This window comes from Pygoscelis adeliae, unplaced genomic scaffold (genome assembly GCF_000699105.1).
Source record: "Pygoscelis adeliae isolate BGI_AS28 unplaced genomic scaffold, ASM69910v1 Scaffold14, whole genome shotgun sequence".
Lineage (NCBI taxonomy): Eukaryota > Metazoa > Chordata > Aves > Sphenisciformes > Spheniscidae > Pygoscelis > Pygoscelis adeliae.
Genome location: NW_008825109.1, coordinates 5,905,689 through 5,933,580, shown reverse-complemented (window position 1 = coordinate 5,933,580; position 27,892 = coordinate 5,905,689). Strand labels below are relative to the sequence as shown.

The 27,892-nt window shown below is 40.9% G+C and overlaps 1 protein-coding gene across 1 annotated transcript in view; it reads right to left on the bottom strand.

Annotated features, from left to right (window-relative positions):
* ATP8A2 (ATPase, aminophospholipid transporter, class I, type 8A, member 2) overlaps positions 1-27,892 on the bottom strand; it is a 277,748-nt gene that overhangs the window by 15,295 nt on the left and 234,561 nt on the right. Inside the window, exons 28-29 of the mRNA XM_009327758.1 lie at positions 15,264-15,352; positions 9,169-9,273 (exon numbers count right to left, since the gene is read on the bottom strand). Of these exons, the coding sequence (XP_009326033.1) occupies positions 9,169-9,273; positions 15,264-15,352 (194 nt within the window). The remainder of the gene's footprint in view (positions 1-9,168; positions 9,274-15,263; positions 15,353-27,892) is intronic.

The window sequence follows — 27,892 nt, the reverse complement described above, 5'->3', positions numbered from 1 at the left end:
CTTTTTAATTTAAAAGCCAAACAGGCATTACTGATAATGAAGCTGCAGTGTAATCAAAGGAAATCTCCGGAGCATTTCACAAGGAAGCGTCTGAGGCATATAAACAGTAAAACAAAAATCAGTGTTTTCTTTGCAGAGTCAGCGTCTACACACACTGCTCCTTAATCACCCAGGATCCAGCTGAAATAAAGAGACATCCAAATCCCTGCTCCTTTTGCATTTTTCTGTAAATGCTCAGCAAGCCATCAACAAAAACCCAGACCATGGCTAGAAGACCAAAGGGTCACCAGGCACAAACCACAGGGAAATGTAGACAGAAGCATGGCCTGTGCCACTTGCAGGCTGAGAGGTGCAAGAAGTTACCTATCAGAGGTGACTCCTGCACCAAGACAACCAGGCTTCAGGGATTATCAAGTCCTTGCTGAGGGTTCAGCAACAGCCAGCTCTCCAGGGAAGGTGGAGGCCTTATGCCCTGCCATGGTATAACATCTCCAGACCTTATTAATGCAGCAGCTCCCCTCCAGCTGCTTCCCAAGTACATGTCAGACACAGAGGAGAAAGTCCCTTTCCCTAGATAGGGGGCAACTATTTAAGGAACTTTCTATCTTTAAGAGTTATATTTGACATTATCCAGCCAAATGTTTGTCTGTTAAGCATCAAATGTATCTGGATGTGTGGCCCTGCAAGACTGATTTGGAGCATACTTAAAGCAGCCATGTAGTAGTGAGCTCTCCAGTCTTACAACATGCAGCACCGAGCTCAGGTCAGACGGCTGCAAGTCGTTTATCCTGCCTGGATGTGAAAAGGTTGAATGTCACACAACTTCAGTGGCAGCTCCATGGACATCCTTTGTGGTGACTGATGGCTAAAGCGGTTCCTGCCCTTACCAGTTGGTCGGAGAACCTGACAGTGCTCCCCACACCATTCCTCTTCCTTCAGTTCATTTATCACATGTACCCACAAACAGTTGAGCTGATCCAACTGAGGAGATAGGGCAAAGATGGGCCAATATGATCACAGATGGTAAGGAATGGCCTGGGAAACTCTTAAGCCAGCCCTGCAGCCGCATCAACAAAACCCCATGGATCCATGACCCTTGCCAATGCCCTGGAGAAACACTGTTACAGCTTGTGATTTGGCCTGGTAGTGTGCTACTTCACCAAAACAGCAGCTTTCCTTTCCCATTAACACCTCAAAGGTTTGAATGCAGGATCCCAGCATGAAGGAGAGCTTGCAGCCAGTGTGCAGCAGCAGGCCCCATGTCAGGTGCATGTAAGCCTACCCACGTTGCCACATCACCTTGTGCCAGCAGCAGAACCACCCTGCAACCGCAGACGGAGGTCAAGGCACGTCGCAAGCTTCAGCCAGCCCTGTGTGAAGCACCTGGACTGTACATAACACCCGGACTATATGTAGAGTCTGGGACCAAATTCTCCACTCTAAGCACACAAAATCCTCTTCGAGTTGGTCCTTGAAGTTGTATGGCTAAAAGCAGGACAAAGCTTTTCCTTCTGGTGACAAGCAAGGAAGATTCACATTTTCTTTTGTCGTTAACAATGTCCTAAGTCAGAAAAGGCAAACAGATCCATCCTTTGTCTCCTAAATTCACTTGGACAATCCATTCTAGCCTTCATTTTTGAGGCTGTTATTCCTAAACTTCTTTCCAAGACTACTTCTTTGAACAGAAGACAGTATTACCAAGCACCTTTTAGAAATACCATCTAAAAAAAAGGCAGACACTAAACATCACATCTCTCTGAAAAGCAACAACTCTAAGAAAATAATAAATGAGATCTCTCTCTGCTTAGAATGCCTTCCATTTCTAAGCCCTGCAAACATTAAGCATGTATTTATGCATTTCATTACAACTGGGGGGGGGGGGGAGGAGGCATCATTGTCAGCTGTCCCAAAGCCAACTAACAACACAAAGTTGAAGCTGCCCAGTTTTGCCTTCAGCCTTTCCAAAATGTTGGAATTGCCTCAATTTAAACGTCTGAGAAGCAGAAAAGGCTAAGTGTGGCTTGCTGCTTTTCAGCTATCCTCATTTTGGTATCAGTGCTGTTTACTTCTTGTCCATAAGTGCCTCACTTTGCACTTACTCTAGTGGGTGCTTGGTTGTATCCTCTACAGATAAGGTGGCAATACAGTTGCAATTACTACATTCTTTTCCTACTCACTCATTTTTTCAGAAGCAGTCACCTTGGAGGTTGAGGTTTTCCATGCTTGGTCTCTACCTAAAGGTTTTTGTTTGTTTGTTTGTTTTAAATCCAAACTTTCTGGTTTAAAAAAAAGTCCACTTACATACTTGGACTAAAATTAAAATGAATTCTGTGTTCAAAAACTCTAAACTCCTATCAGTTTTTTCTTCCTTTAGAGAAAAAAAGCAAAAGAACAGCTCAGGGCAACAACAAAAACTGATGAACTTTGAAAGTGTCTGGATACAATTTAGAGTAAAGCCCAGGACATTTGGTTGATCTGCAAAAAAACAAATTGCTTTTCTTTAAGCTTTTAAGTATTTTGTAATTGTCCACTAAAAATTTAGTATTTAGTACAACTTCGGTTTTCTTGTCCTTGCTACACGTAACTTAGTACTTTATTCTTTGCCACGAAGCAGAGGCATGAATGCAGGCGGTCCTGCCTCTCTTCCGAAACAGGGTTAGCCAGCGGAGGAGCTGAGGCAGACTGCTGAAGCCATTAGGCTGGAATAGTTGTTATGGAGCAGTTCTCCTGCTGTGCAGCCCGGAGGGAAGATTTCTTCTTCTCTTCCCTGTGGAGATCCCCGGTGCCCAAACCAGTAACTCAGGATTAGGCATCAGAGAGATTGGCTCCTTAATCAGTTTTAACTCTCATCTTGTTATGTTCTCTTTTTTCTAATCTTTCCTTTCAATTTACAGCTTCATTTTGGCCTTTGTGCTGATACTGTACCTCTATCAACTTTGACTTTGCTAGCAGATTTGATCACAGCTCTAAATCCTTCTCCAGGTCACCTGGTTTTAACCCTATTTGTGCACTGGATCTCCCTCAAGGTTACACGATAGGCACAACCAGGATGTGAAATAATTAATTGCACCAGAGAAGGGGCATGCCAGCTCCAACTGGTTTGTGCTAGCAGCTGGGCACTTGGGTCCCCAGTGCCAGTGGGAGCATAACTTCCCCTTCATCCCTCTGGCCAGCTTCTGAAACCCTCTCTGCCCTCTGCTCCTTCCCACCTCTGCCCCATGGCCTCCCCACTGCTCAACTCAGAGCAGAATCAAACCTAGTAATTTTAAGTGCCTCACACATAGGGGTTAGAACTGCTGGAAATTAACAGTACATATTAAAATGTGGAAATAATGTGATGATTCCTTACTGATATTGGGACAGAAAGGAGAGAGAACGGGACAAGTGTAAAATAAAACAAAATTATGCATTTTCCACCTACCATACATGAATGTTTACCATATGGAATCAAAGAATTTTTAAAAAACACACTGATATCATTTTATGTGCTTTTTGCTAGTAAAAGGAGTCTAATATCTTTTTACTAGAAAAGCTGCAAGGAAAAATCATAAATATGCCAGTCACTGTTGTGTATGCTGGTGGAGAAATCTTGCCTTTCCTTCCCAGAAATGGTGTGAAGAACATCTGGAAAAATTGATAAAAAGACTCTGAAACCTCAAAACCAAAATACACCTCTCCCCTCTTCAACCTCATTTTACGCTCAGCTGCACTGGATGGGAGGGATTCAGATCACAGTCATGCATATCCTGAGTAAATACGCTGAAGTCAACACATTCATGAAACAAGAATTTGGCTCCAAACATCCAATGCCATTTAACCAGTTGAAAATACAAGACAGTTTGTTTCAGATAAGACTCATTGTACCTGCTGATGTGAAGGGGCCTTACTGGCACGGTCTTCCCTATTCAAGTGGATGTAATTCGAAATGCATCAATGAAGGGACAAAGTGCTTTGAAATATAAAGAGCCCAAGCCTTGTTTCTCTTAATCTTAATGAAAAAGCTCGCCTCTTCCTCAGGAACCATGAGATCAGGTCCTCAGCTCATTCATGGGTTCGTTAAAAGAAAACTTAAGTCTGTTTTACCATTTCTGCTTCTGCTGGCGCGAGGCTGAGGGCTCTGCTGCTCTCAGCTCCATGCACAGCCACAAGCCTGAGTCAGGTTTCCCACATTCTCCTCTTGCTCCTCCCCAGGGACCTGTGGAGTGGGCAAGTCTCCACGCATACCCATGTCAGCTCACCAGTTACCCACCGGGTCACACAGCTATTGAAATGAGACAGACATCTGCCCTCATCCACCAAATAAAACCAAGGCTAAGATAAATAAGATGGCTCACTCTCAGTGTGAGAGGTGGTCATGTGTGTTTCACTAAAGCAACAAAGTTAGACTGGTGAAAAGCACTTAAATGAAAGAGAATCTCCACCAGCAGGTCTCCTTGTTGAAGACAGCAGTTCCCCACAGTCTCCCCACTCTCTGTTTTAGGTTCACTGAAAAACAGTATTTGTTTTATGAAATGGAGATGAAAGAAAGAGGTGGCAGCGGGCATCTGAACGCAGCAGGAGTAAAAAGGCATACTGAAAAATGTTGCGTAAAAAGCACACTGCAAGTGCTTCCTTGTTGCTCACAGCTATACCTCACTAGTTCTGTAGTCACTTCCCTTCTCTTTGTTAAAGAAAAGACACTGCCTCCCAGATTTCTGAATAATTTGAAGAAACCCAATATTTCAGTGATGCAGGCACTTTTCTGCAGCACTCCAGACAGGCCCTTCAGCTCTTTGTAAAGAACATAAATTGTGAAAGCTACATTGCTCTTCAGTATCAAATAATCTTCTAATCCCAGCCACCAACCCGTTAAAAACAGAACAGAAAAACAACCAAAAAGCTACTTTCAAAAGGGAGCTCTCTGGCAATTCCAAGACAGAGAAACCCTCTGAAACAGGAAATCTACTGTCGCAAAGAGGGTGCTGCACAGCTCTGCTTGCTCTCCATTAGTTGGCCAGCGGAGCAATAAAGTGACATGGGCTTCCAAAGTAAAGTTTGCTTTGGTCCCTAATCAGGCTTTACTCCACCTGAACTCCTGCTGACTTCAAATGAGAGGTTAGATAGAGTGAAAAGTGAATGAGGACTTGAAGATTTGGCCCTTTATGAGCCAAGACTTAGTTGTAAACGTATTTAAAGACAGAAAAATCTCTGCAGCTGAACTGAATGCCGCTTTTGAACACAAACCTGTAGAAAAACTGTTTGTTTTCTTTCTGTAAATCTTGCATGTTAACATGATTAGGTCTGCTGGGCAGGTGTCTCCACATGTCCATGTTTGCTTTGGCACAGGAGCTGCCCTTCTCACCTCTCCAAATTCATGTAAATTTAGTGTTAAATCCTGCCCTTTGTTACATGAGAGTGCCAGGGAGCCCCTCTCCCTTCCCGCACCAAGGCTTGACTCGCATCGCAGCTGGGCTGGAGTCCAGCCCAGCACTGCCGGGTGCCAGGCTAGGGAGGGCAAGCACAGGTACTCATCATTCCACAAGCAGGCAGGCGAGCGTGGCATGGGATCCACCACCAGCCCCTTACTGCACACTCCCTCCTCTGCTTCTCAAGCTATTTCTGGAGTTGCCAGTTTTCCAGATACTTGTTTCCCCTGATGACATCTCCTGCTCCTGGAATCATCTGATATTGCGATCATCTCAGCTTCCATGAAAAATAAGTTTTTAGCTGTCCAGATGAGATATACAGAGAAATGAGAACATGACCCTTTACAGCTCAAAACAACACACTTGATATAATCTCCAAGCATATCACTCTAATGTTATTTGCAAGGTTTTTGGGACCCAGCTGTAGTGCTCAGGGTGCTGACACTCTTCCCTGCACAGACCAGACACTCCCTGATCTACCACTTGCCTTGCTGTTTGCTCCCTGCCACTGGTAAGGCAAAAATTTGCACCTGCTTTTTTAGATCGATACAAGCAAATTCAATTTTAGAAACTGTTCAAAGGGGCTAAGATTCAGAAGGATGTAACAAGCACTAGTGAAGACATTTTTTATTAACCTGGAAAAATGTGTCTAGCAAGAACAGTTGGCAGGATGAAGACCTTCTAAGACAGGGTATGTGTATTTAGGAATCAAGTGGCACATGCAGATCTCCCAGCACTCCCTCCTAATGCAGCGAGGACCCAGGTACAATCCTGCTCACATTTTACAGAAACTGGGCTGAACCACAGCAAACTGTTGGCACCCTGTTGTGCAAGTCTAGATGCACTCACTGCTTTCTGGGCTTTGTGAGTTGCTTTTTGTTTAGCAAATTAATCCTAAACGTTCAGATCTTGCACCTCATTTTTTGTCTAAGGTCTAGGCAAGGATAAAAGCAATTAGCTCCCTAAATCCTTCTCTTATCTGTAATTGGGTGTGATTTTTTGTTGTTTGTTTGTGAAAAACACTGAACAAAAATAGCATCCACTATATGGGCCAGGAAAATAGACCCTGATGACAGCCAGCTTATCTTCCACAGCTGCCTGAACAAACCAACTCCTAATGGATAAGTTTTCAGGAACACTTCCAACCAAGAGCTAACACTGTTACTTGGAGGTGACGGACGGACCCATGCAGTTTTAGCGCAGCTCTCCACTTTCCATTAGAAGTGAGGAGACTCCGGTTACTTCCCCCCTTCCTGCATAGTGTCACAATGCCAGAAATATCCCAAGAGCAATGGAGCTGTGGGCAGGAGGGGAGAGCAGCACATGCGTCTCAGCACTTGTTTCCACTGGCTTCAAGGACATTTTTAAAAAATAAAGAACATGAACCAGAGAGGCTGTAACTGCAGAAAGTTCCCACTCCACTTCTTTCCCACCCTCACCCTTCCCTTTGGACAAGCACAGGTGTGAAAGAGCCAGGAGACAAACAAGAGAGATAAAAGACAGAACAACTCTGAAGAGCACTCAGGAGGCCACATCACAGGCACAGCACACTAGCTCCTAGCAGGCAGAGGCACTCTACCATTATCTAGTTCACAGATGGACCACCCAGAAAATCTGGGAGCAATTAGGAAGGAGAACAAACAAATGCATGGAAAGAAGGGGGGAGGGAGAATGGGAAGGAGGGCCAGAAGGGATTCCTTACATCATCTCCATGCAAGCGTTTCGAGAATGAAGTGAAGCTATATGGAGGAGGAATACAGATGAAAGAGTTTGCAGTGAGAATGCAATAAAATAAAAGGCTATGAAAACATGTAGCATATGAATGAATTACAACATGGCCATTAAATTTACAGAAAGTCAGGACAGTGTGTAAACAGAAGAAACCCATCAAGTTCTTGGAGACACATACACACACACATATAAACAGATCAAATGCTAACTGTCTCTCTCACTACTAACAGTATGTCAACCCGCCTTGCAACCCAGAGATTCATCAGGCAAAAAGCTGACTCACTCTCCTCTCTGGCTGTTGATAACTGGCACTAAATACCAGCAGGAAAACACAAATGCTACAAACCAACACCAATGCAACTTTACACCCTATGTATGGATAAGAACCACAGCAACAGCCAAGGGGCTCAAACTACCAGAGCCGCGTGCCTGGGAACAGCCAGTTTTCTGCTGGCCTGGATTACACTTGCCTGGCATCTAATCAGTCTATCAGTCAGCACCTCACAACACCAAGTTACACCTTTCTTGCCTGGGACGCTGACCTAATTTTGGTACCAAGCGTTTTGGCTCCAACTGACTTCAAAGTGTCTGCTCAGCTCTCTAAAAAGAAGGCCCATTTTTAATTAAATGCCCTATTTCAGGCATCTTTGTTGGTTTTAACTGTGACATAGAAGGTTGCCTTTGTTGCCAGTGCTGCAAAGTTTGCATTTTCTTTTTAAATGGTTTGATGTGCAGTTTGTGACTTTTGCAAGTGAGCACAATTTATAAACTGTGTTTTGTAGGATCCAAAAGTCACGGCAGAAAAACGACTCAAAATAAAAAATGAGCATACCAAGTGTTTTGAAGTGATCTTAATCAATAACACTGTGTTTACTTTGTCTTGGCCTCTGAGAAGCAAACTCTGGTCACTAAGGACATCTTATAAACACATTAAAGTTCACACAAACATTTTTTAAAGCTTTTCAGTTTACTATAATCTTGGTAGACTCACTCCCCGATAATTTTCCCTAAAAATAGTGCTTATTAACTCACAAGTTCAGTTGAAAAACCTACTATCCGCTCGTCTTAGCAGCAGCTACAATATGGCAATTAGTTTACCTTAGAATAGACATCAAAGGCTCAAAGGATGACCCTGCCCCAGAAGAACAAAATCTTTTAAAAGCCCCATTCCACTCAGTTTGCTAGTTTATAAGGTTTGCTAAAATCCAGTTTAATGATCATGTAGTTTCTTAGCAAGTCATGTGGTGCCATATTGTGTAAGAACAGAAGAGTTAGTTCTAAAACCTTTTTGAACTTGGGAAGCTTTTCCGACCAGCTGATGCAGAACCACATTCTGAGATGGTAAATGAAACTGTTGGATGCAAAGCCTCACTATGATTTTCTTTAGCTTCTTTCAGAAGAGACAAAAGTTCCCACACAACACATACTCTCCCTTTACAATGAAAGATTCAATAATAGCAATATGTTCAAGTCCATATGGTGTGGATATAAGGGAGAGGCACAACGAGAAACTGAGAACCCTGAAAGCATGGGCCTGTAAGCTGCAGTGGAAAAAAGCAAAAGCATAAAACCACCCTTAAGGTGAGACTGCATGAAGTTGTAGGGCACACTGGATTAGTCGGGTCTCCTTTTAGCTACAGTCTAACTGTCTTCATATCCTGAGTCGCAGACAGTTCTCTCCTCGACATGGTTATCAGATTTTTTTTTTTTTTTATTTTTTAAATGACATACAACAAAGTACTTTCAAAAACAGTCTGGCCCAGTGGCCAGGTAATAGCACTACATGTTACCAGGCAGGAGACTGAGCAGCAGTTTCTAATACAGCCTCACAGCAATAATGCAGAAGTGGAACTGGAAGGGCTGATTTCAGTGGGGGCAACAGACATGTATGAAAAGGAACAGCAATAAATGAATAATACAGGAGAGAAGCCTTCTTACTCTGTCTAGAATCAGATTTGAATTGTGAATGAGAAATAGGGAGGGGAGAGGACAAGAAGGGTCTGTTTTAAACATTAGCATAGGCTTGCCCCACCTCTTTCCGTTACTATCACGAAGCATGGCTTTTCCCAGCTCTCTTGTCTTCGTCTCCAACTCCTGAACTTGCTCCAGCAAAGTTTTATGGTAGGTATGCTTGGCCCTGTACCGCAAGGAAAAGACAAACAGAAAAACAAACAAACCCCACATGAATATTTGTTTTGCAACAAAGCCCCAATTTTACCTCTCAGATGAGAGGTGCAGGGCTTTCCCTTGAATGATTTGGGAAATAAGGCACAGTGTATGCATGTCAATCCAGGTTCACAATACCTGCAAAGTATTACGTAAGAAATGAGAAATCAGAAGGACTTCAAATTCAGCAGAGCTCAGCTGCTTCAACACAACACTCAAAATCTAACCAAGCAGCAAAGCTACAGGGCTATGGAGACCTGACACCGCTGCCGTGGGACTGCTCAGGACCCAGGCATTCAGACAAAAGAGCTGGGATTCATTGAATATTCATGACAGTAAAACATGATTCGACTCTCTTTTGAGCTATGTGTGGCACTGCTCTGAAAAACTGAGGAGAGTCTCAGATAATAATTGCCATTCAAGCCCCTTTATTTTCACTTATCAGTCTCATGTCTTGGAAAGGCACTTCTCTCTCCACTGAGCTTTCGAAGTGACAGTAACAAGACTGGCTGCAGCCTATTTTCTCGGCTTGGGGATTCAAAGAGCAATCCATGTACCACAAGTGCAACCAAAATTTGGAGAGAATGTCCCCCATGTAGAGACTTGGGCCTTTTTTTCCCCCAATTTCACCTACTGCTCCAGTGTTATTATACCTAAACTACGTTGATACAAGGAGAGAATCTAGTCCCCTCTGTCTTGACATGTACAAAGCAGTAATACAAAATGCAAGGATCTTTCTCCAGCGGGCAGTTTCTGATCAGCTTCCTCTTTTGTGTCACTTAAAGGAGGACAAGTGTCCCATGAGATAATATTGATTTGCATGTGACTGCAAGATATGCCTGAAAACAAGATGGAGCCAAGTCAGCTGAGACACCACTTGCTTCACGGAGTTAAAATAGTATTCTTCAACTACAGAGATGGCAAAAATTTCTTTACAAGTTTTATAAAAATCTTACATGCAGATACTATAATCTTTAACCAATGATGTAAAACAATGTCAAACTCCCTCTAGCAGAAAAATAATAACTGGTGTATATGTAATTAAAATATAATGAAGATGCATTTATTTTTGAGAAGTATCATTCTTATTACTCCTTCCATGGGGAATAAGAAACAAAGACCACAGAATCTTTGCTGATACTATTTCAGATGACAGCACCTTGATATTAATACTAGGTTATCCAAGTCCTCTGGTCTTTGTGTTGCTGAATTAGGCCCCAAATGTCTCAAAATGAGAAGCTAAAATGAAAACTACTTTTCAAAACACGTCTGCATTTAAGAGGAAAAAAAGAGAACAGCAAAAGATGAAGCATAGCAAAATCTGGAGGTAAAGAGTACCAGGATGTACTTTGACAAGCACCCTATTAAAACCAACCACCAAAGGTGTATGATTTGCAAGGGAACACCAACGTACTGTGACGGAAGAAATCAGTAGCAAGGATATTTTTAAAACACGTTTCAAGACTGTGAGATTACCAACAGCTGCACAGAAATTAATTAGATTCAAGTTCCTATAACTAGTTAGGCTAATGATAAGACTGGTCTCCTCTTTGAGGAAGAGAAACTATAGCGATTAAAATGAGAAAGCTTTGAGCTATTATTTGAGCTTTGAGCTATTATAATTCTTATAATCTTACAGATGACTTCACTATCACACTTTTAATTTGAGTAAATACAATGAAATTTTGACCTTGAACTTTTCTCTTACCTTTTAAAGAGGCTGTACCTACTATTGCAAACTTGAAGATTGAGCACATTTGGAACTTTTAAGATCCTTTATAACCAGTTTTTCCACAGACAAGAACACAGAAATCTGCAAGTTATTCGATCTCTCCCAAGTTTCCATGTTTATCTTGCCATACACCATAAGATATGAGAGATGTTTTTCTTTTCCCTTAGAGTGAATATTGAATTAAAAATTTAACAGAATGGAGCCTGAGCAACGAAGTCCAATTAGTGCAGCACAGCACAAGGAGGCATTGCACTGATATTTCACAATATGGAAAAAATACTGTTGTCCTGAAGCTGGGGGTACTGAAGTATTTTGTAAGTAGTGTGAAATGATGAAATATATAGGCTCTGCTGTGGCTGGGTATCCATAAAGCAACAATAAACCCACAGGTAATTGTTATGCATTGAGTCACTCCTTCACTTGGAAGCAAGAGCATCCATGGAAGAGTCAGTAATTAAGTATTTATAAAAAGGGCCTGAGCTCACCTATCCACGTGGTTCTCCAAAAACAAATACTAAAATATGGTATTACAATTGCCTCAGAGTCTGGGCTTGCTCCTATCAAAGTCAACTGCAAATATTCCATGGACTGCTGGCAACAGGACTGGGTACTTCATGACTTTTTCACAACAGCACATTATTAACTTTTGATACACAAAAATACAGGCAGAAGTCTTAGCTTTTACCTTGTACTTTACAAGCAGCCCTAGCTGCACAATCAGTCCTCAACAGATTACGAGATGTTGTGTTTGATGTTACTGTTCAGCTGAAATTTGATACATTACATAAAGACAAACTCACCTTTCCCTCACACACTGGGATATTAAGATCATGGACCATAAGAACAGGCAAAGGGTTATCTTTGTATTTTGGGTGGCCCCTCCCCTTCCAAGCCAGGGAAGTGCGTAGCTTCACTTCACTGCCCTAGGAGGATATTTAGGGGGTTCGGGAGGCCAGAATCTGCCAGGGAGAAGCGTGGTTACATTCATAAACTGTTCTCAAACATGACCACACCTCTACCCTGGCTCATTATCCTCAAGACCATTTTAGGAGTCTTGTGCTCCAGGGACTGCAAGCGTGTGCAAGGATGGGAAGAGCTCCTCATACCTTCCCTCTTATTTACACTGGAGAACTGGCAAGTACAATATGCTTCTCCCCCTGTGGTAAAAAAAAGTACATGAAGATTTTGGTAATGATTGGAAGGCTCAGGAAATTTTTCACTGTAACACTAAGTATTGAGACACCAATTATGAATAAATTCTTGCCCTCTTGCCTAATTTTGCTGGAATACACTGTGTTTTTATGATTCCCACATAGCTTTATGGCTCAGCTATTTTGAGACTTCCTAGCACCAGTGACATGTATTCAAGTGACATGTGCCAACTGTGAGGAAGCACTTGCTTTATAAAGCTCTGTTCATTTCAATGGCAGCACAACTGGGACTTTAATAAGGCAAAAACCAAATCAAAACCAAGCCACTAAGTTCAGGGTAGCAGACCAAAGTTAACAATGTGGTATTGCAGCCAAGTATTAATAATAAGCTTCCTTCTCTTTTTAAAGAGTTATCCACATTTCCTTGATTCACTTAAAAAGAAAAAAAAAGTAAATAAAAAAGCCTGGAGCTGCAGAGAACATGGGAGATAAGAGGTGTGTTGACAGCTGTAGCCTGTGTAACAAAGGGAACATGTAAAACTAGCTCTTGCTTCCAGCATTACATGTTTTGATAGTGGATGCAGCACAGCAGTTTAGAAACAAAGATTTGTATGGGACTGAAACACACTTTCCTATCCTTTTTAACCTTCTTCCAGACAAAAACTCCGTACCGTATTTATGGTTTTCTGGCAGTATTTTGTACTGAAATTAGGTATGTACCTTTTGGGTCACATGGATGCTCTTTCTGTGGACATATGCTTCATGTCCAAAAGAAACTGAAAGAGATAAATTCCATGACCATGAGAAGTCAGAGCTGCTGGAATTTTGTGACCAAAACCAGATTCTGCTGAATTACAGACAGCAATGTGGTGTAACCACTGCTGTGGAAATCTGCCGGCTGATTTCCAGAGGCCTTGGGCTCAAGTTTTGAATGGCAAGCCTCTTGGAAAGGAAACAGACCTTTACTCCTTCCATATGGCAGTGCTGATAGCTGTGTCATTTCATTTATCCTAGTTAAAATGTTAATGGTGTTAATTTTTCAGTGATGGGTTAAAAAAAAAAAGTAGTCCTGCTCAGAGGACAGATTTTTTTCCTTAAAGTTGGTAGGACCCTCCTGTTTAAAATCTGTTGGGAAAATATCCAGTATATCAATCATACACGTTTGTCTTGAGAGCTTCACAATCTCTGTACATTCTTGGCCTGAACCACTGAAAGGATTATGTTGCTGAGATTTCTCTAAGAAATACTGAAGAACAGGTTGAGTCAGTAACAGTGTTTTAAACGAGTAATAGCTGAGGATGAGCCTGCCTTGGTCTGGCCTGTTTTACAATTCTTGAGTCATTTTTGCCAAGAACTGGTAAGAACAGAGGACAACTTCAGGACGCTCAACTATCATGAAAACATTTCAAAAAACTAAAGCGTGATCTTGGACACCTAAGTATGTATTTGATCCCTGATGCTGCAAACAGTTCAGCTCATTGACTTCTAAGCAGGTAATTTTAAATAATGCCTGACACAGGAGCAGGGCCTGTTATGCTAAATGAATTCTAAGGTTTTTTTTCAGAGCTTTAAAAAGCAGGTCATAGACACAGCTAAGTATCTAAATTTAAACATTTTGGCCTCAGCTTTAGAATTTTAAAGTAATTTTCAATTGGAGAAGTTTAATGAGTGTAACAAAAAACCCTCTAGTGTGCTAGACCATTAAATCATAGTTTGGCCTGAACAAAAATTTTACATTATGATACCTAGTTTTAATTTTAGCAGTGTAGCGCATGAAGATTACGCTGAGGAAGAAAACAGGAAAACATTTAAGAAGTACTTACTGATTGGCAGATTTGCCTACTACCAGTTTAATTTAGCTGTGCTATCAACTCCATAGGAAGAAAACAAGATTTTCAGATATATGCATATGACCTGATTTATCCTTTTATGCCGGTGTTTGAAATGTGCTTGTGTTTGGGAAACTTTCTGCTCTTTTCAGTATTTTCTGCGTTTCTCTGTAAAGAAGATTGGTGGACTTGGCAGTGTTAGGTTTACGGTTGGACTCGATGATCTTAAAGGTCTTTTCAAACCTGAATAATTCTATGATTCTAAAAATCTTCCTTGGCTGACGGACAGCTCACTCCTGGAGCAAAGTGTTATGTGTTACGATGCTTTCACTTCGAGCCTTTGTGACAAGCTAACCTGTATTTCCTCTTCACTCCAGCTAGGATCTGCCTTTTTGCCCCAGAGTTGGAATGCCCTGGGTCCTCCTTGCACGAGGTTATTACATATCCATTTAATAAAACTTTGTAACACAGCTTTCCAAGGGAAAGGATGAAAGCTTTGGTGCTTAAGATACTTAAAAGCAAGCTGAACAAAACACCAGAAATTCTAAATGAAAATGGTACATCTGCATTTCAAATTGCAGTGGTAGAGAAGGTAAGTTGCTTCTCTTTAAGTCAAAGTTCTTGAAATTGCTTGCCTTCGCAATGCTTTGAAACCCCAGAGTTTTGAGAAAAGGGGATTACACAGACTTGTATTTCACATGGGTTGTTCCTCCTCTCTGGGCAGGGAAGGAGTAAGACTTTACTTCAACCACAGAGTGCAGAGTATTGCTGTTCTCTCAGTTAAGTCTTGGAAGACCCACTGTTGAAGGAGAACCTAAAGAGCAGCTGACAAAGAACTGGGAGCTTACTGGGTATGGATTAGAGTGCCACATTTTTACTTTCTACCTACACTTAGTCAAATTGAACGACTTAGTTGCTCCTTTTTAGGAATAGGATGATGTCTGATTTAAATTTGCCTTTAAGTAAAGGATAGACAATCCAAATAATCATAAGACAACACACCGTCATTACTCAGACAAGGCTTACTCCTTCAGATTCATGACTAACTATTCATTCTTTCACATTGCTGGTTGCATTGGCAGGTGAGAAATGACTCCCACTTCACTTTGCTCAGAGGTCTTCCAAACATATATCACCGTTTTGCATTCACTGAAAGGCTTCGTATTTCTTTACAGAACAATACTGGACTGGACAACATGTGCATACAGAACAATTCCTATAACACTGAGAGGACTGGTTTGGGACTTACGCTGTCCATGCCACGTCTTTAACAAGGCACGCAGTGGGCACGAGAAACAAGCCAAACCAGAAGTATCCACATCTTAACACCATTCCAGCCTGTGAAGAAAACAAACAAATAAATCATGAGTATTTTCAAGCCATTACATGTTAAGTGGTTGTTTACAACGAAAAGGTAGAGTGATGGCATCAAACAGGTACTGCATCCGTGATCTGGGTGATTTTGAAATTTGGTGGTGGTGGGAAGTCTCATCAACTCGTAACAGAAGTTAGGCCTATAATTAACAAACAGCAATGACACTTCTCATTGTGATCATCCCTTATGATCTCAAATCCCTTAGAAATTTTCAAAAAATCAGGTGTTTTGACCAAATCCTCCACTGATATTAGTTTGTGGATCCAGGCAGACACATTGTCACTCATGGAGAAGTGCACCATAAGTATATTTAGCTTGCACTTTTGACTATCTTTTGTACCCTTTGTTTACTCTCTTTCTACCCAGTGTTCTAGATCTCTGAGCAGCAAACAAAAAAATACATTTCTCACTAAAATGTTTCAGTCATATTCCACTTCAATACAGCACTTCCTGTTCAAACTACTGCTGCCTGAAACCCAGGGTGGGGAAGATTAACTCCTGTCCCGCAAACTTTTTTTTTTTTTTCTTTTTTTTTAAACAAAGACCTCGAAGTTTATATTTGTGTTTTTCTCGTTGTTGTAATGCTTGAAGAAAAAGCTCGGTAGGATTTGAGAAGGAAGATATCTGGAAACCCTGCAAGTCGCAGCATACACACATAGTTATGGAACAAAGTTGAAATATAGCACTATTTACAGAAATGCTATTTTAGATCATTAGAAACTTTTACAGATAAATCAATGGTGACTAAGGCCCGGGTTTGCTACGCGGAAGACTTGAGACTACCTCACTACCTGTTGCATGCACACACACACACACACACAGTTCCCCATAAGAATCATTTAAGTTCTCTAGTACATTAGAAACAGAAAAGATTTTTATTTTCTGTAATGACTCATGCACAGCACGCAACTAAAACAGGGGCTGAAGGGTGTCAACAGTATTTCCAGTGGCTATCCACATTTTGCTCCCTTGCCAGTTATGGACGCTGCCATATCCCTTCCCCAAAACCTTTACTTCTCAATATTTTGTATGCCACATACAACACACACACTTATCTACTGATGTTCGTGTGCGATGTTGCTGAAGGCAGGGAGGGCTATACCCATGGACACCAAATGAAAGCAGCTGTCTCACCACTGTAACACAGGCTTGGCTGGCTCAGCTGTGCCTCACTGTCAACACACACACGAGAGCAGCAGCCTGCAATGCTGAAGTGTCAGGGCATTTTACAGACAAAGAAAGTTGAGCTTTCTCAACTTTCATTCAAAAAAAACATTTTGTTTGAATGAAACAAAACGTCTACTAGCCTTTGAAATACATTGTGAGAAGACAAAATTTGTAATTATACCCTTTTAAGACAAACGTGATTGATCACAACAGGAGGAACTTCCACCACTCACTGCAGCAAAGCTTTAAAACTGAGAAAAGCCATCACATTGCACTGTCAGGATGTCTACCAGTAGCACCCAGCATCTTCTCCCAGTGTTGATCTCTGTTTAAAGTTGTCCACCTCACAACTCAGTCATATTTAGCAGCAACTTGCCCTTGGATTGCCAAGTAGTGAGTACTTCCAAAAGCATTTTTCACTTTTGAATGTTAAATGCTACATGACATTGCTGGACTGACAGATCAGTGGTAAATCCTGTACTGAAACCAAGAGGGACCTAGACTGTACTAAAACATTTACGGACACTTTGCCACCCACACAGACAGTAAGCAAAAACATTCCAGTCCCAGAATCAGCTCTCAGTTATTTGTGAGCCCTCATGCCTCCTTTCATATGAGGATGCCAGAAGCATACGGGCAGTTTTGATCTATGCTTATTTAAGGAAAAGGATGTACAGGAATAAGAGGGAAATCTTAACTTTATTGTTAGCCAAAGAGATGAACTGTAGTAACACAGTGGCAAAACATAATGAGATTTATCTTCATGCTTTGCTTTTCATTGGGTGTGACCCTGCAAGTGCTAGCAGTCTAATCACATCAGCGTTTCCACTGACCATCCTTCCATTGCCTGTGCTAATAAAGGCTAAAAAGGGCCATAGTATTCTATATGCATTTTCTGCTATTTTGGCTTCAAATATTTTACGTTCCACCTTTTGCTTTTCTAGCTGAAAGCAACTCAACACACTTTCAATGCGCAGAACAATCCAAGTATGCATTCAGTAGAAGTTTAAATGCTATTACTGTTGTTATAAATGTTGACAACTCAATCAATGGCTATAAATTTGGACATCTCACATGTTAAACTCGACACCAAAAAACCTCAAGCCAAATACCTTTTGGCTGCAATTATGCATTTTACTGAAGTATTATTCTGTCCACAACCTGCACCGTAACATTAGAACTATTCATCTCATCTGAACCCTGTCAGACTACTTTACTACTGGCAAGCCTTTTTCCACACAACCCTCCAAGATTTTACACCTTTCCTGAGCTCATCTGAAAGGTTTCTTCCCTGGTCATCTCTAGTTTCCTCTTGGAGTTATGACTGCTATGCTGCATAACAGTGAACTGGTTTCTTACATGCACAGCTCTGAACTCTTCCTTCTTTCCGGCAGGGTTACACCATCTGCTCACAGGACAGGATCTCCTCAGCAGAGGATTCACTGAAAACCACCTAACACGTTCTGGGCACATCCATAGACAGCATTTTTAGGATACTCTCCAACTTGTGGGATAGAGGGCTGGGTTATGAACAGAAGCTATAGTAAGAACATCTCTATATTGCAACAAAGCCTTCCTCAGGCTTCACAGCTGTTGCCGTGCTCCATTCCAGTTGTTCAGCTATTCATGACAGCAGTAAAGACAGTACTGCAACACATCTTCAGTGAAACATGGCATTTCCATACCTCGTCCCAACGAATAACACCCTTCACCTATCAGTTATCTCCCCCAGATAAGAAAAGCAGAGCTACTAAACTTTTTTTTCCTTTTCTAGAAGATCACAGGGAGGAGAAGGAGGAATTGTTTGGTTTTTTAAACAAATTCAAAATTTGACCAGCTCTGTCATCACACAGGCCCCACAATAAGCAACTAAGTAATTTTTATTTTGTCTACCAATGTAAACATTGGTGACTAGCACATCCAAAGCCAACTACCAGAAACCATTCATCACATGGCACCCCAAAAACAATTGCAACTAATGCAAGTCATCCTACTGTGCAGCTTAAACTGCTGCCATCAGTAGACTGTCTTCCAAGCACTGATGAGGCTGCTACAGTAAAATAGCTCACTTTAGAGGAGTGATAACATTTGTTAAAATGAAAGAATGGGAACAAGAAAAGAAAGAAAAAGCTTAGCTCCAGCTATTTCAACTGAGGAGCAAACAATTTAGGTCCCAGTACCTTTAACCTCTTGTAAACTGGTTTTGTAAGGGTGGGTACTTTCTTTTTTTTATTTTTAAACACAGCAAAAAAAGTGATAGTCCTGGACAGTCAGAATAACTAGGAAGATATGCTCTGTACTATTATTTTAGAAAGCCTAAGTTAAGGGTTTTTTTATTTTGTTTGGGTTTGTTTGGTTTGGGTTTTTGTTTGTTTGTTTTAAATCAAGGACATGCTCCACACAAGCATATCAAATAGGGACTAGGTTGTTTAAAAAAAAAAAAAAAAGTCTTGAATTGCAATATGGAATTCATTTCAAGCTTTTCTCCATTTTACTATTCATTCTTAGTATGCAAACAAACATCATTCATAGTTTTCCTTTTCCACCAATAGGTGGTGCCACTATTTTCAACAACTTCCAAGGAGAACACCAAGGCCAGAAGTGCCCAGGGAAGGGAATTCAGATATCCAGGCTGTCTTGGTGTTCTTATCACAGCATGGTTAGACAACAACTGGGGACCAGTAAAGGATTCAGACAAACCAGAGTCTCAATCATCTTAGATCATTCAAGAAAAGTGAGACAAGATTTAAATTCATATTTTGAATAATAAAAGCTTTTTATTACTTAATTTCCTCATATACCCATGCATCCTAACTCTGATAAAAAACAGACAGCAAAAGCATAAGATCACAATGGAAACAGCTGGCTTTGTATTTACAGTGTGACAAAAATTATTACTGGAAGTGTGCCTGGACCCTGATCATGGCTCTCTCCACAAGGCATGGATAAGGACCCAATAAGCTGCTCAATTATAGTTTCATATTCATTCAAATTCCAGCTTTATACACTAGGGATCCAAGTCCAACCTGCAGTCAGGTGATCAGTCAGATCACTTTGCTCCCCACTAGTCAAACCTGGATGATAGCATGGCACTGCCTTTGGCAGCACTTGGGAAAGGAGGAAACAGGGAGAAGATGGCCGCATGATTATTGTGGCGCATTCACATATAACAGCATAGAACCATAAAATCATAGAATAGTTTGGGTTGGAAGGGACCTCTAAAGGTCATCTAGTCCAACCCCCCTGACATGGGCAGCACAAGAAATGTTCACTGTCATCAGTGAGATACTATTGATGTAGGCATCTATGACACTGAAGGATCCAGCTGACTAGAGACATGTGGCTGGAGCTGCAAGTGCAACTCTAGGACCCTTGGCCCTGCTGCTCCGTCTGCATTGCCTCAATAACCAAAGCAGAAAGCAGTTAATCACCAGCAGACAGTTAACCCCACCTTAAGGTAGTCAACTGAGATGCACTAGGGTAGACATCTCTGCCAGTACCTCTCCTCCACCAATTCTAGACCAGTGGCTTGGTCTGAGCTCACCACTTGAGAAGGGCTAAAGCTGGAGCAGGGGTATCCCAGTTGGTCACTCTGCTCCCATCCCATGCTAGGCAAGTCACTTGGAAGCATGTTTGTTATTCAGTCAATGAGGACAGTCTTCTTCAAAGCCTGCCTCAGCCCACCGCTCTGAGGTGCTACTCTTAGGGTCTCAGGTCTCAGCCATTTTCCCACTGATGAAAGGGTGCTGCTAGCTTAGGCAAACAATCCCACTCCATTTATCTTAAAGTCCCAGTGCCTCACTTGATGGCATGGTGTATGGACAAATATATTATTCTTCACAAGAAGCTCAGGCACTAACACCGGGACACATCACAGCAATGCTCCTACTTTACACTGGAAACTCCTAGATTCCTGGGAAAGCTTGCCTTTCATTTGCTCTGTAGCAATAGGGATGACTGAGAAACTGCTTTAAAGGTCTGAGAAATATTTTCAGTAGAAAGTTAAACACACTCTACCCCAATCTTGGAACTATTGAAATTTTAATGATGTTACAGCTTAGACATCTTTGCTGCAGTTAGTTTGGTTTGGTTTTTTTTTTTTTAATGCTTTTCATGAGTAAATTTGAAGCCTAACTTCAGTAGGAAGAGGAACAGATTCCATGCGTGAAAAAACTACCACAGATTATGAACAGTATCACTGTACAAACTCTCCTGCAAGTATCTGATGCATTTATGCAGTTTGCAGACCATTACCCAGCCCTGTTTTCCTTTAGAGAACTGCACTGTGCACCCTCTGTGTGTTCTGGGTCCTCTTAAGACTGAATGTTTCAGTGCCAGCACTGGGTAGTTTTCTTGTTTCAAAAGACCTGGAAGTTTAATCTTGAAGGGGCAAAAATACTAAATCCTTATCAACCAAGTGGCTGAATAGAACTTAAGGAGACATAGGACTTGCTACATACTAACACTGTAAGCACATGCCATGCAACAACTGGAAGATATTGTGTCATACAGCAATCCATTTTTCATAAATTATTCTGAAGGCATCAACTAGCAATGGCTTTCTCCCACTTTAAATGATAAAACAGCATTTGTTAGATTCAGTCAAAACCTCCTAACTATTTCTATTAGCTTACGTGGAATGATCAGCATCTCCAACCCATGCTGTTATATTGTACAAAATACACAAAATCTGTTATAATTACTGTATTATAGTAGATCCTTAAAGTGCTACAAATACCAAACCCACCTTAAAGATCATACACATTAAAACCCAAGTGCAGAGAGATGGCAGGATTTGCTCACGGTCACACAAATCAATTGCAGAGCTGGGCAGATTGCCCAAGTCCCTCAATTAAATCATACTACACAGAGACTGAGCCTACTGGAGCCCAAGTATGAAATATAATCAATATCCAAGAATGCAGTCTCGAGGATTTTCCCTGTGCACATAATCTAGCCTCAACATGAGTCGGTGCTTAAGAACTTTTTCCCCCAATATAACCATAGCCAGCTCCAGGCTGGACAGATTTTACTAGATTCAGGGCTGACAGGTGTGATCAACAGATTTACCAGCTCCCTCTTCAACAAGCGTCTTGGCTGGAAATGTGCCTAAAGAATAACCCCTTTGGGTTAGTGGCAAAGCGTTAAAAAATGAGGCAAAAGAATTTGATTTCCCCTCCTGCTTACACCACTGGGAGTCAGGAGTACCTCAAATGAAATCAGCAGAGTTCTACCACTGAAAGGTTGCCTGGATATTTCCATGTCTGAAATAAAGATGTGCAATGTTTTCCATAATGTAAGAGTTTTGATTCTAAAATGGCTCAGATGAAAACAATGACCTCACTGGCTGGCTGGATGTAACACAATGACACATTGGTCCAGTCTCAAACCTATTTCCTCCCTCTCCCAGTCTCCACTCATACAGCCATATCCCCTTGAGAACAGCAAAAGGAGGAAAGAAAAAATCAGATACCTCAACTCAGATATTTTACCCCTTTTTCTTAATTTCACCAGTCATACTTAAAACCATACGGAAGTCTACAGCAAGAAACCTACCCACTGTCTAGCTTCCATGCCATAGTTATCAAGCTTATTGGTAATTTTAATGTAATACCTGGATATAAATGTAGGGAGGGAGGACAGGAGTGGTACTTTGAGCAAAAAGAAAAATGGTACCACCAAGGATATATTTGGCATTCCTAGTAAAGCCCAAGATATTTTGAGATATAGGTCTCAAGCAAGAAGCTTTTCGTTAAAGAAGTTGCTAGTTACGATGGTTAAAAGAAAGCATGAAAATATAAACTAAAGTACAGAAAACCCAGAAAAATATTATGGCAACTCAAAAAAGACAAATCACTTGCTTGAAGTTCTTTCATGATCGGAAAATTCCAGGAATTGGCAATACAAAGCTACAAAACTAAAAATTATTATCTTCAAGGGTGTGGGGGGGGAACCCAACCCCAACTTCACATATACTGCCATGATTTTGGAGAAACTAGCTAGAGCTGTAACACCATAGGAGCACAGTGAAATCCTCAGATCTGCTACTCCTTTTTATTTTCTTCTTAGGAACTATTTTTCCATAATGGAGAAATACAGCAAGTTAGCAACCTATTTTTGTTCTATTTCTTAATGTAATTTACAGAAATTAATATTTGATACAAAAATGAAAATATCATTGGCCAAATGTGTCCCAAAGGGTGTTAATAAGCTGTGTTTTGTGTTAACTAAAAACATATTCTACATATGTAGCCTTGCCTGAGAAAAAATTACTGTGTATCATTACATAATTAGTATACAACACTACCAATTAAACAAGGAGCCTGCCCATGTTACTCACCATTATTACTCTGATAGCAGAGAATTAAGAAAATTAATCAGATGGTGTTTTAATTTGATTTTATGGTTCACTGGCAGTGTAAACTCTGATGCAATTTCATGCAGCCTATCATTCCTTTTTCATTATTGGTTACATTAAGCTCAACAAAAAAATGTAAATTAATGTTTCTTCAAAGTCATTTGGAGAAGACTGTTGGTTAAAACTTAGCAGTAAAATCATGCTCCATGTAAATGGATATAAGTGGATTCCTGAAATTTTATTAGAGAGCACAGATCTCATTAACTAAACAACCTCTCCTTAAGGTGGATGAAATACTTCAGTAAATCTTTAGGTAAATGGCACTAGGTGCTAATTATTCTTCCTGGTTAAAAAAAGCTAAAAATATAATTCTGTATTAGTCTGAGCTCCCCCAGCACAAATTAAAATTACTGAATAAAAGTCATTCCTTCCTTTACACACATTCTTGTGGACCATGAACACCTTGAACAAAAACCTGATGCAGAGGACACTGGTGATGGCATCTGACATTTATTTTTCCTCACCTGAGTCAGGCTTGATACTACTCTGAGTCATAAGATAGTTTGAGTTTCCCGAGATGTCGCCAATCAGATGGTTGTGCAACACAAAATAATTTTCTTCTATTGCAGTTTAAGATGAACTCACACTTGAGGATGTGGAAGAATAGGCCCATGGGTGGCTACCGGCTGACGGATGGTGACCTGCAATGATGCTGTAACTCCACTAAGCCAAAATAAAATCTGTATGAAAGTGTGCTTTCCTGTATGAAAGCAAAGTCACTCTTACAGACTTTTTTTTAGAATCTTTCCAGTTTTTCTTTCCTTCCCCCTCAAATTAAACCAACACAGGCATGAATAGAAAGAACAAGGCAAATCTGAAACAGTAACTTTGATAGACCTGACAATGAAACAGTTTGTCTTGTTCACTGTTTCATGCACTTTAGTATAAACTTCTACTCTGCATATAAAAAGAAATTTATACTTTACATTATTTTCTCCTTTTGAAGTCATGTTCACCATGTAACCACTCTTTGCCTATAACTTTTTCTGTGCAGGTTTTAATAGTAACCACTCTTGTATAGTAGCTGTCCTTATTTAATAACTGTGCCTTTATCATGAAAGCTTCAGGGGAAAAAAATTAAATTTTACAGAACCCACCTTTGAATTTAAAACTCCAAGGGAGTAATTATGTTTAGCAGAAGCTGTTCCTTGCCAGTGAAGATATAAGATATTTGTACAACCTGCCAAGTTACACCTACAAAGAGAGTCAGAACTTTCAAATTTCCTGGCTTTGTGTGTTTGAAGTTTTCCAGCTGTGCTACTGCAACAAGCACTGGCTTCCTCACACAAAACATTTGTTCCCAGATACTCCCTCCTCCCCAGTATTAGCGAAGTAGCATCCCTGAGTAAAGAAGTGCTCTACCAAGAGCAGAAAAATCACTTTCAGGAACCCTGGTCTTATTCCACCTCTACCACAGTTTCATGGTATGAATTTGGGCATGTGTCCTAACCTCAGAGAAAACACAGAAAATATGGTAAACCTCACTGGAGTGTTTTGAAAATAATTTTTTAAACAACTGTTTTCATAGTATATTGAAAAATAGCTTTTTTTTAAATAGTAGTATCAAATAACACTTCCCCCACCTCACATGATTGTTTTACTCACTTTTTTTTTTAAATCACCTTCGAAGTCTGCATTTATTCCTTCTCTATTTGTTTTGCCACTTAGTGTATCTTTCTGCCAAACATTTTTGTGCTTTTGTAGACCATCTCAAGAAGGGGGATTAAAAAACAAAACATAAACCACATCAACTAAGCTACACTATTAAATATTTCAGGTAAGTATAATTAGGTATCTATTCACCCACCTGGACCATCTAAACACTTTTGCCTTCTGAGTGAAGCTGCTGACCAAAACTCACGTTCTACAGCACATACAAAGACCCGGAATGACCAGTGGCTAAACTTTCATCGATATTAGTTCAAATTAGATTCTGCACCTTGTCCCCACGTTTGGCAAATAAGTTGACTTTAGCAAGACTGCTACTCTCCAGAGCCCTGATCTAGCAATTTAGATGGGGCATGCAGACATCTGTGCATGCAGGCAGCTCGTCAGAAAGTACTGCAATTCTGCATGTGGTTTGCTGCTTGCAGTGAGCTACAGCATTAGGACCCGCAAACGGAAAGCACTGTGGTTTTTGATATTTTGCTTATAAACTTATTTCCTGATACAGTTTGACATTAAGTTTACCAGGACAACACTATTCCCTGTGTCTTACATCTTGGAGATTCCTTAATAGCTCAAGAATTCCAGAAAATGGCTGATAACCATATAGCATGAATTACATCTAGTAACTGCAAGGCTCAGAGAAGTAGATCTTTTCCAGTTTTTCAAACTGGGGTCTAGGCTTATAAATCAATGAGCAGGTTGAATTCTTACCGAAGTCAATAGCAGCTGAAAGTACATCACTTCCATAGAGGGGGCTCTGCATTCTGCAAAACTACATCCTGTAAACTCAATTTTATAGATCTTTGTCTGTTTTCAATCTGTTATAGCAATGGTTGACTTGAATCAGATAGCAGTCATTACTTACCCATGTTATATTTCTCCAGAAAGAGTAGCTTACTAGCTCAATCACGACATATTCACTTGGGATTTTATCTTCACTCAGCTACTATACTCAATGGTTATTTCTTAAAGCACATTCTGAATGCAGTTAGCTCAAAGTTTTCTTTACCATCATATTGTCTCTCTTGAAGGCCCTAAAGACTTTGGGTTATTTCAGCATGACTGCACTTCAACTCAGATCAATGGAGTCTTACCACAAATGAGTACTTTTTCCCATAAAACCTTGGTTCTTTCCTTCGTTTTCATTCCCAGAGCAATTTATTTCATTGCTTGAGCACATGACCTCTTCATGCAACCACCACATCTTTTGCCGTGTATTATCATGTACGAGGTACATCTGCAATCATTCCCACCACACCCTCTTGCCAAAACCTGGAGATGCATCCTGTCTCTCCCTTCTTCCTTTCACCCTTTACCAAAATCTTCATAACAATAGCACAATAGATGATAGTAATGATTTACATAAATTCTCTTTTCCACATCACAAATCACAGCTACAGATGCTTGCTCTGAATCTATAACTCACTGAATTGCAGCCAAAAGTTAGCTTCCCAGCCCACAGAGATGCCTGACAAGCCTCATGGGTATGTGGTGCAGTATCTGATGTCTGTAGGGGACACTTCACGCCATGGCAGATCTTCTCCACTGCTCAGTCTTGTTGACCTTGTGCCACCCCTATTTTTCCCTAGATGACTGTACGACATGCAAAATAAAAGCCAGAGACAAACCTAACAGCTGAAGACAGATAGTCCCACAGGAAACATTCTCTTAATCATAAAACATCAACAAAATGACAAGACAACCACAAGAGCTAGTTCAAGGTGAAGATGCTCTCCTGGATGCCCAGTTCCAGGGCAGGCAGCGCAGCTGCCTCCTGCCTCCACACCCTTTCCCAGCAAGGCAAACCAGGCAGCCTTTCCGCCTGCAGCGTGTGAGGTAACATGATTTTTAAGAGACCCATATTGCCAGCTTCTTTGTTGGGAAGAACACTGTAAAAGTACAATACCATTTGGTGCACTAACTTTATTTTGTTATATTGATTTATGCTTTCCCTTTAATTAAAAGGTACCAGGAAAACATTTGTTTTTGATTCGGATCCTCAAACCCACCGAGACCCATTTCAGCCGACTCCTCAGCACAGGTCCAGCCGGCCCTGTCTGCGTCTCCACAATGAATTACTTCCGCAAACGCGCAGGCTGAAAGCCTCCCCGAATCCTTCCCCCTAATCCCCGACATCTGTTCTGCGTCCAGGCCGGGCCGCGGCGGGGACCCGCCAGCGCCTGCTGTCAGCGTGGCCGCAGATGAGTAAACACACCAGCACCCATGTCAGGCCGCCGTGTGATTTCAGCTGAGAACTCCGGACATGGAGCACGGTTCTCATTTAAAGCATTCGTAACATCGAGGAAACACCTGTTAAGAAACTATCCAAAATAAATTTACCACAAGTCTTTTAAGAGAAAATCCATGATTGACAGCAGCAGTACAAGATCCGACAGCAGCAGAATTCAAAGCCCCATTACAAACCCTGACCAATTAAATACATAAACAGCACCATTTTTCATTTCAGGGTAACAGTTACTATTTCATTTCTCATCTTCCACTTAAAATAGATGCTCTTCATACTGGAAGACTGCAGTTTGACCTATTTTGACCTGGTTTATTTTCTTCTGTGTGCAAAAATCCTACAATGCCATGTTGTGTGTAGTTTTAAAAGAAACACTCTCATACGGTTACTCTTTAAAATCATGTCAGCAGCATATCATCATTAACAGTTTTAAAACACTTTCTGCCTGGCTAGTGAAAAAGGTGGATGGTGATATTCTGCTTAAAGCCTGCAAGGTACAGTAAATGAAAACCAGTAATTTTAGAATTAATGTTAAAATAGTAAAAGTATTGAGATTTTCCAAAGCCATATCAGTGACATCATAAGCAAACCCCAAAGTCTTTCAAGTCTTTGAGTGTCGGAGACAAATGGCATTTTTAAAAAGCTTGCCAGCAATCTTTACATTTAAACCATTGTTTTCCCCCTTTAGGGACTCTGGAGGTTTACCTAGGCTGATGGTGGGGACCTCCCCCTCCTCTCTGCATACACATCTGACTAGCAATCACACTGCAGGCCGCTTACTAATGATTGTGGTATTTTTCAAGAACACAAACAACTTTGGAGCATGGGTCACACTGATGTTCAAGTAGAACTCAATCAAACATTTTGCAATATTTTGCATTTCCCAGTTTCTTTCTATCCAGGGCTCTCCAGCAAGAACTAAGCTGCTTACTAATTTGAGTACTACACCATGCCTGTGAAGTAGGAAATTTTATTTCTAATACTGTAGGTATGGAAAACCAACAT